Source organism: Cherax quadricarinatus, chromosome 80 (genome assembly GCF_038502225.1).
Source record: "Cherax quadricarinatus isolate ZL_2023a chromosome 80, ASM3850222v1, whole genome shotgun sequence".
In the NCBI taxonomy this organism is placed as follows: Eukaryota; Metazoa; Arthropoda; class Malacostraca; order Decapoda; family Parastacidae; genus Cherax; species Cherax quadricarinatus.
In genome coordinates, this window is record NC_091371.1 from 18,878,038 (window position 1) to 18,894,254 (window position 16,217).

The 16,217-nt window shown below is 39.6% G+C and overlaps 1 protein-coding gene across 4 annotated transcripts in view; it reads left to right on the forward strand.

Moving 5' to 3' along the window:
• The window catches only part of Myo61F (Myosin 61F), a 204,933-nt gene that overhangs the window by 139,419 nt on the left and 49,297 nt on the right, over positions 1 to 16,217 (forward strand). For all 4 annotated transcript variants that reach the window (XM_070102210.1, XM_070102211.1, XM_070102209.1 and 1 more), the window contains 3 exons: positions 525 to 733; positions 3,092 to 3,271; positions 11,553 to 11,765. In XM_070102210.1, coding sequence (XP_069958311.1) covers positions 525 to 733; positions 3,092 to 3,271; positions 11,553 to 11,765 — 602 coding nt within the window. The remainder of the gene's footprint in view (positions 1 to 524; positions 734 to 3,091; positions 3,272 to 11,552; positions 11,766 to 16,217) is intronic.

Here is a 16,217-nt window from a genome sequence, read left to right on the forward strand (position 1 = left end):
AGCCGCCCAGGGAGGTAATACCGTCCTGGCAAGTGAGTATAAAACTGAAGCCTGTAATTGTTTTACATGATGGTAGGATTGCTGGTCTTTTTTTTTCTCTCTCATACATGTGCAAGATTTCAGGTACGTCTTGCTACTTCTACTTAGGTCACACTACACATACATGTACAAGCATATATATACACACACCCCTTTGGGTTTTCTTCTATTTCTTTCTAGTTCTTGTTCTTGTTTATTTCCTCTTGCCTCCATGGGGAAGTGGAACACAATTCTTCCTCCGTAAGCGATGTGTGTTGTAAGAGGTGACTAAAATGCCGGGAGCAAGGGGCTAGTAACCCCTTCTCCTGTATATATTACTAAATGTAAAAGGAGAAACTTACGTTTTTCCTTTTGGGCCACCCCGCCTCGGTGGGATACGGCCGGTGTGTTGAAAGAAAGAAGATCCTTATGGGTATCACAGCTTCCTCCACAGGAGTTTCGTTATGGGTAATATTATATGCTTCATTTTGATGTGCTCTTTGCAGGTGAATCAGGTGCTGGAAAAACAGAAGCAAGTAAGCAAGTGCTGCGGTTCTTGGCAGCGACATCACTTCACAGACGGGAGATGGACCGTGTGAGAGACCGCCTTCTCCAGAGCAATCCACTCTTAGAGGCCTTTGGCAATGCCAAAACCAACAGAAATGACAATTCTTCTCGTTTTGGGAAGTATATGGACATTGAATTCAACTTCAAGGTAATAGAGATCTCTCTGCAGAATTTTATATCCTTGACATCAGTACTTCTTTTTTATACAGCAGTAGAGAAAAGTTATTGTTTGGTACAAGACATTTACAGTACCTCTTAATTTTGTTTTGGTTGATTTTATACATAGAGTATTAGAAACTTTGTTCAGAGCTACTCTATTGTGCCATTTAGATTATTATATCAGAAATGATAAATTTTATGTCTGCAAAGTATGATTTAAAATAATTCCAGAATATATGATATTGACATACTTTATAGGCAGCCCCTTGTTATGAAATTTAGCTCAGCATTGTTTTTTGTATAGTATAGTATATATAGTAGCTGTTGGAGTGTGAGCAAAGTAACATTTATGAAGGGGTTCAGGGAAACCGGCAGGCTGGACTTGAGTCCTGGAGATGGGAAGTACAGTGCCTGCACTCTGAAGGAGGGGTGCTAATGTTGCAGTTTAAAAACTGTAGTGTAAAGCACCCTTCTGGCAAGACAGTGATGGAGTGAATGCTGGTGAAAGTTTTTTTCTTTTTCTGGCCACCCTGCCTTGGTGGGAATCGGCCAGTGTGATAATAAAAAATAAATAAAAAATATAGTAGTATAGTATAGAGAGCATGCATAGTTCCTTTGTATAAAGGCAAAGGGGATAAAAGAGTGCAAAAATTATAGGGGGATAAGTCTGCTGAGTATACCTGGTAAAGTGTATGGTAGTTATTATTGAAAGAATTAAGAGTAAGACGGAGAATAGGATAGCAGATGAACAAGGAGGCCTTAGGAAAGGTAGGGGGTGTGTGGACCAGGTGTTTACAGTGAAACATATAAGTGAACAGTATTTAGATAAGGCTAAAGAGGTCTTTGTGGCATTTATGGATTTGGAAAAGGCGTATGACAGGGTGGATAGGGGGGCAATGTGGCGATGTTGCAAGTGTATGGTGTAGGAGGTAGGCTACTGAAAGCAGTGAAGAGTTTTTACGAGGATAGTGAGGCTCAAGTTAGAGTATGTAGGAAAGAGGGAAATTATTTCCCAGTAAAAGTAGGCCTTAGACAAGGATGTGTGATGTCACCATGGTTGTTTAATATATTTATAGATGGGGTTGTAAGAGAAGTAAATGCGAGGGTCTTGGCAAGAGGCGTGGAGTTAAAAGATAAAGAATCACACAAAGTGGGAGTTGTCACAGCTGCTCTTTGCTGATGACACTGTGCTCTTGGGAGATTCTGAAGAGAAGTTGCAGAGATTGGTGGATGAATTTGGTAGGGTGTGCAAAAGAAAATTAAAGGTGAATACAGGAAAGAGTAAGGTTATGAGAATAACAAAAAGATTAGGCGATGAAAGATTGAATATCAGATTGGAGGGAGAGAGTATGGAGGAGGTGAATGTATTCAGATATTTGGGAGTGGACGTGTCAGCGGATGGGTCTATGAAAGATGGGGTGAATCATAGAATTGATGAGGGGAAAAGAGTGAGTGGTGCACTTAGGAGTCTGTGGAGACAAAGAACTTTGTCCTTGGAGGCAAAGAGGGGAATGTATGAGAGTATAGTTTTACAAACGCTCTTATATGGGTGTGAAGCATGGGTGATGAATGTTGCAGCGAGGAGAAGGCTGGAGGCAGTGGAGATGTCATGTCTGAGGGCAATGTGTGGTGTGAATATAATGCAGAGAATTCGTAGTTTGGAAGTTAGGAGGTGCGGGATTACCAAAACTGTTGTCCAGAGGGCTGAGGAAGGGTTGTTGAGGTGGTTCGGACATGTAGAGAGAATGGAGCGAAACAGAATGACTTCAAGAGTGTATCAGTCTGTAGTGGAAGGAAGGCGGGGTAGGGGTCGGCCTAGGAAAGGTTGGAGAGAGGGGGGTAAAGGAGGTTTTGTGTGCGAGGGGCTTGGACTTCCAGCAGGCATGCGCGAGCGTGTTTGATAGGAGTGAATGGAAACAAATGGTTTTTAATACTTTACGTGCTGTTGGAGTGTGAGCAAAGTAACATTTATGAAGGGGTTCAGGGAAACCGGCAGGCCGGACTTGAGTCCTGAGAGATGGGAAGTACAGTGCCTGCACTCTGAAGGTGGGGTGTTATGTAAAGCACCCTTCTGGCAAGACAGTGATGGAGTGAATGATGGTGAAAGTTTTTCTTTTTCGGGCCACCCTGCCTTGGTGGGAATCGGCCAGTGTGATAAAAAAAAAAAAAATATTGTTAATACAGTAGATGTATTTTTAGTATAGCCATATTTAGAGGTTTAATATAGAGCACTTAAAATTATTTATAACCTTAATGTTTGCAGAGTTACTATTGCTTCAAAGGTAGCAGGTTTGTCATTGACTAACATTAAATCTCTCTTGCAACCAAATTATTTGCTATATTCCAGGGTGATCCAGTAGGAGGACATATCCTGAACTACCTGCTAGAGAAGTCACGAGTTGTTCATCAAGAAGAGGGAGAGAGGAATTTTCACATTTTCTACCAACTCCTGGCAGGTGCTCCTGATGAACTCTTAGAGAAGCTCCATTTGCAGAGGGATGCAAATAATTATTTCTATCTTAAACAGGTAAAAATAGCATTCTGTACTTCTATAGGGAAGCATTTATAATAAGGGGTTTAAATATATTTTTACATTCCATTGAATTAGCATTAACTGCTTTGCCCTTGCCCTTGTTTATAATAGTAGTAAGGACATTTAAATCTTATCTTTTTCCTTATTTCTTATTTGTTGTTTTTCTTTGGTGTTAACAAAAATTACACATGGAATTTAAGCTGAAGTTGTAGACTAATGTTGTCTTAGCTTATCATGAATCTATCTACCTTAGTGATTCTGAGGATCACCATGCCACACCCTGGTCTCAGACTAGGCCTCCCAGTGATAGTCTGATCGTGATATGTACCATTTGAGTTCTTTTTAATTGGCATTTGATTACCACATAACTTACACCTGCCACACTTATCATTCCTAGAATACTACTTTACTGAGGTTACACGCTACCACCAGATATTCAGTTGTGCTTTGTTGTGAAATTGACTTAGGTATTTAAATAATGGAGTAGTGAAACTTAAAGGTATAAATCAAATAACCGTTTGAGCACCCAAAAAAATGTCGCACCCACATGGCAACAGGAGAGTGCAACTTCCCCTCCTGTAACTTACTTCACCCAGAATAGTGTCGCTTGTCAATCCATGAAAGAAAATGCTACAACGCATACTGCCAGGCACATCATCTAAGGGGGACAAGAAGACAGACCAGCCAGACTATGGGAAACAAATGGGGGGGGGAGCCACACCCCATCGAAGGACAGTTTTTTAGGGCCAGGGGGGAAAAAGACTGGCAAGAAATGACAGTAATCCTACACCAACTGAAAACACTTCTGGAGCAGAGGCACGGACATTGGCCTCCACTCCAGAACAACAGATATTAGAGCCAGTAAATAAAACCCCCCTTAATTCCACCAGTATAACAACATTTGTCTTTGCAAACTTACAGGGTCTAAAGCCGTCAACAACAACAAAAAAAAAATCCTTACATCAAAGGACTGTTCGCGGAGTCAGATGCAATGTTTGCAGCATTCACGGAGACACACACAAAGGATCATTATGACAAAATGTGGATCCCAGGTTATAACCTATTCAGATGTGACAGACTAAACTGGCAGCAAGGGGGAGTTGGCCTGTATGTCAGTCACTCATTTGCTCAGAACTACTAAACACAAGCCTCCCATGTAACTTCCCAGCAATTCCAGGAGCAGCTTTTGAAAATTGACCAGTATCTGGAAAATCTCCCAACTCCTGCCCTAAACATCTTACTACTAGGAGATTTCAACTCGAGACACCTAAAATGGAGGAGTATAGCAAACAATGTGTTAGCAGAGATCTCCCCAGGAGACAGCTCAGATGAAAATTCACACACACACGCGCACACACACACACACACACACACACGCGCACGCACGCACGCACGCACACGCACGCACACGAACAATTAATCTGCACCAAATTCACCTTAAACCAGCAAATATTAGAGCCTTCAAGACTAGAAAGCATGCTGGACCTCATCTTCACTAACAATGACGATCTGATATGTAATATCAGATCATCACAAGATAATAAAGGTACAGACATGTATGCATGGGGCTCCTAACCAAAACATACAATGGGATCAAGTCATCCATGTCCTAAATGAAACAAGCTAGGAAGATATCCTAAACAACACGGATCTGAACATTTACCTAGAAAAAATGAACTCTGTGGTTCTTGATATCTGCTCAAGACGCATTCCATTAAGAAAGAGAAGATATAAACTCAGAGACACTCCCTATACAGACGAAGGTGAGGAGTCAGAGCTGCTGAGAGGGGGCAGTATACCTGAAATACGAAGGGAGGCACGGGTCAGTGAAATTGCAAATATCAAACTTAAGCTGAAGGAATCTTACAGGAGACAATCTCAGGAAGAACCAAATCATAAAGGAAATTAAAAAAAAAAAATATTACTTATGCCAAATCTAAGGGGAAAACAACAAACAGTATTGGGCCCCTACTTAGGCGGGATGGGACATACACAGATGACAGCCAAGAAGTGAGTGATATATTAAAGTCCCAATACGACTCGGTGTTCAGCGAGCAGCTGCACAGACTAAGGGTCAACAATCCAAGTGAATTCTTTATGAACATTACCCAAAATTTGGTCATCTCAAATCGGATATTATTCTAACTCCACAAGACTTTGAAAAGGCAATAAATGACATGCCCATGCACTCTGCCCCAGGCCCAGACTCGTGGCACTCCGTGTACATCAAGAATTGCAAGAAGCCCCTATCGCATGTCTTCAGCATTCTATGGAGAGGGAGCATGGACACGGGTCGTCCCCCCACACTAAAAACAACAGACATAGCCCCACTCCACAAAGGTGGCAGTAAAGCAATTGCAAAGAACTGCAGACCGATAGCACTAACATCCCATATCATCAAAATCTTTGAGAGGGTTCAAAGAAGCAAGATCTCCAACCACCTAGATACCCATCAGTTGCACAACCCAGGGCAACACGGGTTTATAGCAGGTCGCTCCTGCCTGTCCCAGCTCCTGGACCACTATGACAAGGTCCTGGATGCTGTTGAGGATAAACAGAATACAGATGTAGTCTACACAGACTTTGCAAAAGCTTTCGACAAGTGTGACAAGGATGTAATAGCACACAAAATGCGTAATGAAGGAATAGCAGGAAAAGTTGGTAGATAGGTATATAGGTTCCTGACAAATAGAACACAGAGTAATAGTAAATAGAGTAAAGTATGAGGCAGAAATGGTGAAAAGCTCTGTTCCACAAGGCACAGTACTCACTCCCATTCTATTCCTCATCCTCGTTTCTGACATAGACAGAGATGCAAGCCATAGCTCAGTGTCTTCCTTTGTGGATTACACCTGGATTGCCATCGCAGTGACCTCCATCGAAGACACTGCAAGACTCCAAGTGGACATCACCTAAATCTTCAAATGAGCCACTCAAAACAATATGAAATTCGAGGAGAAATTTCAACTACTCGCTTGAGAAAACTTGAGACATGTTTGCAAAATGTAAAACAAGAATTTAGAGAAACAAAAGAAAACGTAACTGAGGAACACACAACACAGTGAACTTAAATGGGAAGAAAATGCTTAACTATTCTGCATAAGTAATTAAAAATTGACAGGTCACACAGTAAGCAAAGAAACTCCAGTCACAGAGAAAATGCTTAACTGAACAAACAACACTTTGAAAATCAAGAGAACTTGTACTTTACTCAAATCTAATTTGCTCAACTTTTACTTTAAATTGAATGAATGGCACAGTGAGTTGTCTTTACTCTCAATGCAATAGGGAAATGCACAATAAAATGACAAAATGGACTCAATAAAGCTTGTGCAAAATAAAACAAACTGAGAAACAATTCACTGAAATAAAATGAAATGGCACACAAGGAATAAAATATTATGCACAGAGCATATGAAACTGCACTGAAATAAACTGTAGCAATATTGCAAATAACAATTGCTAATCAAAAAGTATTGCACAACACTGCATAAAATCTCTGCAAGAAATTTTTTAAATGGTAACACAATGTTTGCACAAGAATTATTGCAAAATGAGTCAATGTGCAATAATAAAAAAATATTACACACACAAGAAAAGAAATATATCAAGGAATGAACTGAGGGAACACTTTGACTCTTAACTGCACTCAAGCAACACTTAACAAGCAAAAGAACAATTTACTTTAAAAGAAGAACTTAAAAATTGCACTAAGAGTGAATTTGTTCAATGAAATATGAAAAAAATAGATACAAAACACAGAACAAAAAGGCTTGAACACTTAGTGATGCAGAACACAACACACCAACATAAACACAATACTAGAATTTTCTTGCAATGAAACTTGATGTGTGAAAACATTGATAATAATGATTTCTTGCTTGCACAAAATAATGGCACTATTGTCTGTGGAAATAAGACAAATTACACACTGGCTAAATGAAAGAATATGAACACAAAAAAAATGTTCAACACACAGAGAACACAAGAATACACAAATACTGGGAGGAAAATATAACAGACAACACTGAGTTGTGATGCAGAATATAAGGTGTAAAATTACTGAAATACTTCACTGGAATACTGAGAACACTAGGTGATTGTGAAGTGGAAACAAATTCTATACTGCTTATATGTTGCACACACAACAAAGGGAAAAACACTAGGTACTTACTTCAAGTGTATAAAAAAAGAAACAACACAACAGACATTAGATAATGCACAAAAATTAACACTGAATTAAGAAGATAAAAAAAAATATTGCAATCAGTATATAATAAATACTGAGTCTAATCAAGAGTCACTGAATGTCACTAAGAAAAATCACTGGAACACAAAAGAAATGTCTCAACACTCGCAAATGTCTCTGAAAAATATTATCACTGTAGTGACTTGGTGAAGAATTAAGTAGACGGTGGAAGGTTGGAGGATGGAGGCTATCGTCTCATGGCTGACTGTTGTCCTCACGTGATCGTAGAATTGCGCTTACATCGACGATACACGCACAGGAGGCTTTTCAGTGATGGAGCAAAACACACTCTAGCTCTTGACCCCCTATGTGGTCCTTAAAATATGGTGCTATAACCCCTAGTAGTGTACCAAAACACTGGTAGAGGTTGGGCGAGTGGCTGAGTGAGGCGTCTGAGGCCGCGTGGTGAGTGAGTGGGCTGAGCAGGGCTAAGACCGAGACACATGTGGTCAGTGGGCCTGTGGGATGAACGGCGTAAGCCTCACTGAGGACACCCACACTGGCGCGAAGATATTCTAAGCTGGCTGGCTTAAAATACACCCACAAAATACCCCAACACCACAGGGATGAAAAAGAGCACTCAGAATGGCTTGGAGCTTGAATCACAAGCGATGAAGACTGTACTCACGTGGCTTGCTTGAGTACTGGGGTAAGACACCTGGGTTAGTTGCTAGCTGGCTTATCTTAACCCTTCACACAGAATAGCTTGATAACTTCTCACGATGAGCACAGCAGGGGTGGAAAGCTGGCTTGGCAGGCAAAAAACTGGATGGAGTAGGCTAGGCTGGACTGGACTCTGTTGTTCTGACTCCCCCACCACAGACTGGAAGCTGGCTTATTTTGCAAACTTGGGTCAACCCCTCGGGAGTGATGCAAATAAGCAGATAAACACTAATACAAAGAGACTGACCAGTGAATAATGTAGTGGCTGGTAGAAGCTTGAGAGAGTAGCTGGCTTGAGGTAGCTGGCTGGGGTAGGTCGAGCGTACCCTGCGCGGCAGGCCTACTCGCAAGATGTCGGCAGGCCCAGTAGAAAGTTCTCCAGAAATCGCTGTAATCGTCAGGATTACAGGCCCACCGCTGCCACCATTTGTCGTAGGGGTTCTTAAAAGGAGATATCGAGGGTTGAAGATACACACTTGTTGGATGGTAACGCTATATTGTCAGACTGTGGTAATGAGAGATGGAGCCCAGCCTTGCCGTGTTCTAGCCTGAATGTCTGTGCGCCGACTGAGGAGGAGGCAGAGGTACAAACGTACACATGCGCATCCCGTGACGTCACACAAAGTAACAGGCCTAAAAGGGATCTTCTGTATAAACACATGGATGGTACTATATGCTATACAACACATATAAGGGGATCAGCAACTATGCTGACAGAGAAAATTAAAAATGTATCAGGGTATACTACAAATTCTAACCATACAATAGAGCGAAAAAGAAATGTGAAGGACCTGCGAGTGATAATGTCAGAGGATCTTGCCTTCAAAGACCACAACAATGTATCTCCTTCATTGGCTAGGAAAATGAGAGGATGGATAATGAGAACTTTCAAAACTAGGGATGCCAAACCCATGATGACACACTTCCAATCGCTTGTTCTCTCTAGGCTGGAATACTGCTGTACACTGCCTCCTTCAAGGCTGATGACTTTGCAGACCTGGAGAGCGTACAAAGAACTTTCACAGCACGCACACGTATAATAAGGCACCTAAATTACTGGAAATAGTTGAAGGTTGTTGATCTGTATTCCCTGGAATGCAGGCGAGAGAAATACATGATATACACTTGGAAGGTTCTGGAGGGATTGGTACCAAACCTGCACACGAAAATCACTCCCTATGAAAGCAAGAGACTCCACAGGAGATGCAACATTCCCCCGATGAAAAGTAGGCGCGGCATGAGTACGTCGAGAGAGAACGCAATAAGTGTCCGGGGCCCAAGACTTCAACTACCTCCCAGCATACATAAGGGGGTATTACCAATAGACCTCTGGCTGTCTTCAAGAAGGTACTGGACAGGCACCTAAAGTCAGTACCTGACCAACCGGGCCGTGGTTCGTACGTCAGTTTGTGTGCAGCCGGTAGTAACAGCCTAGTTGATCAGACCCTGATCCACCATGAGGCCTGGTCTCAGACCAAGCCACGGGGGCATTGACCACCAAAACCCTCTCCGGGTAAACCCACAATTAGGAGAGGAAACTTGACATTTTGGTCTGTTCTAGACCATTGTCAAGTCACTACTCAGGAAAAGGCTTTTCTCTCTCTGTTCTGACTTGAAAGTGGTCCAGGACAGATCAGAATGCTATCACACATTTCCTTTAGGTGTTGGTTATACATGACTTGTTCCAGTCATGGTATTTACTTTTTATTTTTGTACTACACAAATGTGCCTTAGATTGAAGCAGGTATATTCATGTGAAGTATTTGGGGTACACTAAAAGAATTACTGTAAGAAAATTGATCCAAAGGCAAGAACTGAGGGCCTGATATTAGATGTGGTTTTTGTTTTTGATTTTGCATAGCAGACAAGTATTGATATTTTCACTTGTGTTGCTTTATTTTTGCTCTTGTTTCTTGTAGGTTTGTTTTCTTTGTTTTTCTTGCATTAGCAATAGTGGTTCCCTTTTTAACTTGCATCTTTTTTCTTTGCTGATATCATCCTTGTAGCACATTTCTAATGCCACTGCACACTTCTCAAGGCACTACTTAAGGTACATATTACTCGTACTGTCTTCCCAGCAAAAATCTCGTGAATTATTTGCTACCAGTTAATATACTGGACTCTGAGATATAATGAGATTTTGTTGCTTCGATTTTTTATTAAAAAAAATATGAAGGATAATTACAGTATTTATACTAGGATTCTTTTAGTGGTGTTACCTGCGATAGTGGTGTGTCAACCTTAGGTTTTTGTCCTATCCTACATGGGTCTGAGGCAGAGATGTAGTCTTGTAATATCTTGCCATTCTTGTCACTGTAAAGTGTGAAATTATAACTGCAGGGATTTGTCATTTCATTGTTTGTTTATTGCACTTGAATGAATGTATCTTCAGGTGGTGAAACATATAGAGCTCAAAACATTTCTCTGGATGATTGTAAAGGATATGTACATATCATTTTATCTAGATGGTTCATATTTGCACAACCCAAGCATGTACATTATACATTTGGATTTTGTATGGAGTCTATTTTGATGGTTTTATTGAGTTTTGTGCCAGAACTGAAGGCAGCAGTTTCAGAAGACATCGAAAGTTTTCCTTAAACTTGTGTGGTTATTGGTAACTAGTTTTGGTGTGCAACTGAACATGTATTTTTTTTTATGTGCAGTTGTTTGTGAATGAAGTGGCAGTTTAGTAGATTATATCAATATAGTGAATTGTAATGTAAGTTGCTCACAAACTAGGAATGTAAAACACTGTAACAAATTGAGCCCTTTTGTTTATTAGACTGTTTGCCTTAAATATTATTAAACATTGTGTAATAAGAAAAACTTCCCCTACTACACATTTTACGCATAGGTTATATAACTTAGGTTATTGAACTTAGTGTGATATTTCTTTTATTGGTGTGCTAAATCCTGGTTTACATGATTGATATGTTCTGTTTGAGCGTCAGTCTTTGTTATATTCTCCTTGCCTATTATCATTATTTTATTCTGCTTTGTATGAGTAGTGAGCCAAGTCAGTTTCAACATTTTTCTGATCTATTAAGCTATTTTTAGTGTTTTATGATTATTACTTGTAATAATGCGTTTGCTTTTTCTCTCATAAATCTGAATTTTTAGAACGTCTAAAAATCTATTAATTTTTAAGTATAATCTGCACTTTACCATTGTTAAAGTTTTTGAAGGGTTACACAGCCCGCCTACTTACATTAGTACAATATTTGGTCTGTGAAATTTAAAAAAAAATAGTAACAGATACTTCTTGCAAATTTATTTGCCTGTTGTATTTTCTTTCATCATTTAAAATAAGCATGGAAATATTAATATACATATTTTGATATGCGTAAAATTATTTTCCAGGGTGAAAGTTGCACTGTTGATTCAGTCAATGATCGAGCAGACTTTGAAGCTGTTGATCATGCCTTAGACATCCTCAGCTTCACAACCGAAGAACAAGAGGCCATTTGGGATGTGGTGGGAGCTATCTTACATTTGGGTAACGTTGCTTTTAAAGCGGATGATGACGGACTTGCCAGAGTGAAAGATGAAACTCCGATCGTAAACTGCAGCAAGGTATAAATTATTCTCGTGTTTAGACATGACACTGTGCATGAAAAGGAAGGTTTTTGGTAGTTTGGATTTTTTTTTTTTTTACCTTTACAAGAGTACAGATGATTGCATTGCCCTGTGTTTCTTAATTCATGGTACTGATAGTTTTAATATTTTTCAGTGCTATAGTTGTATATTACCTTCTTGTGAAATTTGTTCCAGGTATTTTCCTTATTTGTAAGGAAGCATTTTACCATTTTCTGGAAATACATATATGTGTATCTAGGGAAAAAGTGTACAGTCTGTTGGGTGACCTTGCATGCAAATATTTTCTCAGTATCTTTTATTAAAGAAATATGTTTAGCCTTTATGAAATTAACTTCTATAGTCCAATCGTTATTATTACTAGGTCTAATAATAACAATCCCAAATGGGTTAACAGGAGGCTAAAGCATCTATGAGGGGAGAAAAGGGGAATTTATAGGCGCATCAGAAGAGGAGAGGTTAACCCTTTCAGGGTCCAAGGCCCAAATCTGGAGTCACGCACCAGTGTCCAAGATATTTCAAAAAAAAAATTTGTTATTTTTTCTTATGAAATCGTAGAGAATCTTTTTGTGAAGGTAATAAAACAAAAAGTACGAAAATTGGTGGAAAATTGACGAAATTATGCTCTCGCGAATTTTGATGTGTCAGCGATATTTACGAATCGGCGATTTTGCCGACTTTGACTCCCATTTTAGGCCAATTACATTATTCCAATCAACCAAATTCTTAGCTATTTCACTAGTATTACTTCTATTCTATCGATTGAGCACAAGAAATCGCCAAGTCAACTGTTTCAACTACAAAATAAAGTGATCGGAAATTGTTAATTTGGCCAATTTAACACAAAGTTCAAAATATTCCAATTTCAAAATAGGGTCCAGAATGAACAATGTAGGCATTCCTGGCACTAAACTAACATTTCCTCTGTTCATTAGTTATGTTTTGAGGCTTTACAAATAAATTCCATTTTGATTTTTTATTCACATAATGAATTTTTATTCACACCAAAAAATAGAAGATTTACTGTTATGCAATACTGTAATAATTGTATAAATATCATCACCATATTTGTGAATGTATATTAGACCCACCAGCTGATGTGTATTAGACGTGTGAGGTCGTTTGTTTACTCTTGAATATCGGCAAAAATTTAACATTTCCGCTACTTTGAGCTCAGTTTCAAGCCATTTCCAATGCTAAAACCAATCAAAATCATCTCTATTTCTGTAATATGTCTTCCATTCTATCAAATGAGACCAAGAAATCGCAAATACAACTATAAAAAACATACGAAAAAACACTGCAAAGTTGCTGTTTTAATCGAAAAATCATGATTTCATTTTTTTTCTCTCATTATGCACAGTGTGCTGCAGGATCTTTTTTATGTGGTGCACACATACCACATAGATGTATTCTCTCATATCTAGGCCCAAATGTAAAACTCACAGTTTATCAGAGTGAGCTGAGCTCATGGCGTAGATCTACGGTTTGGACCCTGAACATAAAGCCGTAGATCTACGGGACGGACCCTGAAAGGGTTAATCTTAGTGACCAGTATGTTCAGCTTAAAAGAAGTAAAAAAGGGGATTAGAAAGGCTAAACGTGACTATGAAATTAGTTGCTAATGAATCAAAGACCAATCCAAAGGGGTTCTCTCAAGTGTATATGACGAAGGTGAAGGAAAAAGTAGGACCTCTGAAAATTGGGAATTGACAGATAACGAACTGGAAATGTATTCCATATTTAATGACTATTTTTTGTCAGTTTTTTACACAGGAAGACATTGAGATTCCAGAAATTAACAATTATTCAGTTCCATTCAGTTTCAGTAAGTTAAAATGTCACTGTATACAGAAATGAGACTAAATGCATCCAGTAAAATGGAAACCACTTCTTATATTAAAAATCTGACTTTGAACATGCTCAAATTTTTTTTTTTTTTTTTTTTTTTTTTTTTGCAAATGAAATATAAAAATGCTTAACGAGTAAATCACAAGTACAGTGGAACCTTGGTTTTTGTGATTAATCAGCTCTAAAAAGTCTGACGAAAACTGAATCGTATGAAAACTGAAGCAAAATTTCCCACGAGAAATAATGTAAATCCAATTAATTCGTTCCAGACACTCAAAAATAATAAAAAAAAATTAAGTTTTATAGAGTTGAAAGTGAACATAGTAAAGAGTAAGGTAATGAGGGTATCCAATGATTTAGATAAAGAAAAGCTGGATATCAAATTGGAGAGGAGGAGCATGGAGGAAGTGAATGTTTTCAGATACTATTTGGGAGTTGACCTGTCAGCGGATGGATGTATGTATGAAGGATGAGGTTAACCATAGAACTGATGAAGAAAAAAAGGTGAGTGGTGCATTGAGGTATATGTGGAGACAAAACATTATCTGTAGAGGCAAAGAAGGGAATGTATGAAAGTTTAGTGGTACCAACACTTATATGGGTGTGAAGCTTGGGTTGCTAATGCTGCAGCGAGGACCAGCTGGAGTCACTGTACCTGTTGCACAAAAAAATCTGTCCAGAGAGGTCTGTTTCTGGCGTCTCTTGAAGATTTGCCTAAACTGGGACACGGCATTGTCACTGAACATGTTGCAGACACGGCTTGCAACAGCTTTGTTAGGGTTAGGGTGATATTTCTCCACATAACTTCTTAACACTCTCTGCTTTGCACACGTTCTTAATCACTGAAGGCACATTTGGAACTTCTTTGGCCTCATGGTGGCTTATTTAGCAGTTGCATTCGATAAACAAACAAAAAAACAATGGATTATTACAAAAAATTTTTTGGATGAACATGCAGGGTGATGCTTGCTTTACGAGAAACAAAGGCAGACTGAATCATGAATGCATAGGATGCTTTGTGTGGGCGCTCGAGTGGTCGAGTCACACAGATGTTTGGTACAGGCCATTTTCAACTCTACGAAAATAGAGCGGATGTTTGAAAACTGGGACAAAATTTCGGCGAAAAGTTGTTGAAAGCTGAATTCAACAAACACTGGGGCATACGAAAACCGAGGTTCCCCTGTATCATAATTACAGTGGACCCTCGGGTAACGATGTTATCACCTAATGTTAAATCCGGCTAGCGATACATTTTAACGCAAAATTTTTGCCTCGGCTAGCGCTAAAAAACTCGCCCAACGCGATTCGTTAGAGATGCGTCCACGTGTGGGCTGAGTGTGCCTCGCTTGTCCCGTGGGTGCCAGTGTTTACCAGCCAGCCATAGCGGTCACATTCAAGCATACAATCGGAACGTTTCGTATTATCACAGCGTTTTTAGTGATTGTACCTGCAAAATAAAGTCGCCATGGGCCCCAAGAAAGCTTCTAGTGCCAACCCTGCAGAAAAAAGTGAGAATTACTGTGGATATGAAGAAAGAGATAATTGCTAAGTACGAAAGTGGAGTGCATGTCTCCGAGCTGGCCAGGTTGTATACCAAACCCCAATCAACCATCGCTACTATTGTGGCCAAGAAAACAGCAATCAAGGAAGCTGTTCTTGCAAAAGGTGCAACTTTGTTTTCGAATAAGAGATCGCAAGTGATAGAAGATGTTGAGAGACTGTTATTGGTGTGGATAAACGAAAAACAGATAGCATCTCTCAAGTGATTATATGTGAAAAGGCTAGGAAGTTGCATGAGGATTTAATTAGAAAAATGCCTGCAACTAGTGGTGATGTGAGTGAATTTAAGGCCAGCAAAGGTTGGTTTGAGAGATTTAAGAATCGTAGTGGCATACATAGTGTGATAAGGCATGGCGAGGCTGCCAGTTCAGATCAAAAAGCGGCTGAAAAATGTGAAGGAATTCAAGGATTACATACAGTGAAGAATTGAAACCTGAACAAGTGTTTAATTGCAACAAACAGGCCTGTTTTGGAAGAAAATGCCAAACAGGACCTACATTACTCAGGAGGAAAAGGCACTCCCAGGACATAAGCCTATGAAATACAGGCTTACTCTCTTGATGTGTGCTAATGCTAGTGGTGATTGTAAAGTGAATCCTTTATTGGTGTATCACTCTTGAAACTCCCAGAATGTTCAGGAGAAAATGTCCTCAAGGCTAATTTGTGTGTGATGTGGAGGGCAAAAAAGTAAGGCATGGGTCACACTAGAGACCTTTTCTATGACTGGTTACACCATGCATTTGCCCCCACTGAAAAATTACCTCCTGGAAAATAAATTGGACCTTAAGTGCCTCCTGGTATTAGACAATGCTCCTGGTCATCCTTCAGACGTGGCAGAGCGACTTTCTGGGGACATGAGCTTTATTAAGGTCAAGTTTTTGCCTCCTAATACCACTCCTCTCCTGCAGCCCATGGACCAGCAGGTCATTTCAAACTTCAAAAAACTCTACACAAAAGCTATGCTTCAAAGGTGCTTTGTAGTGACCTCAGAAACTCAATTGACTAAGAGTTTTGGAGAGA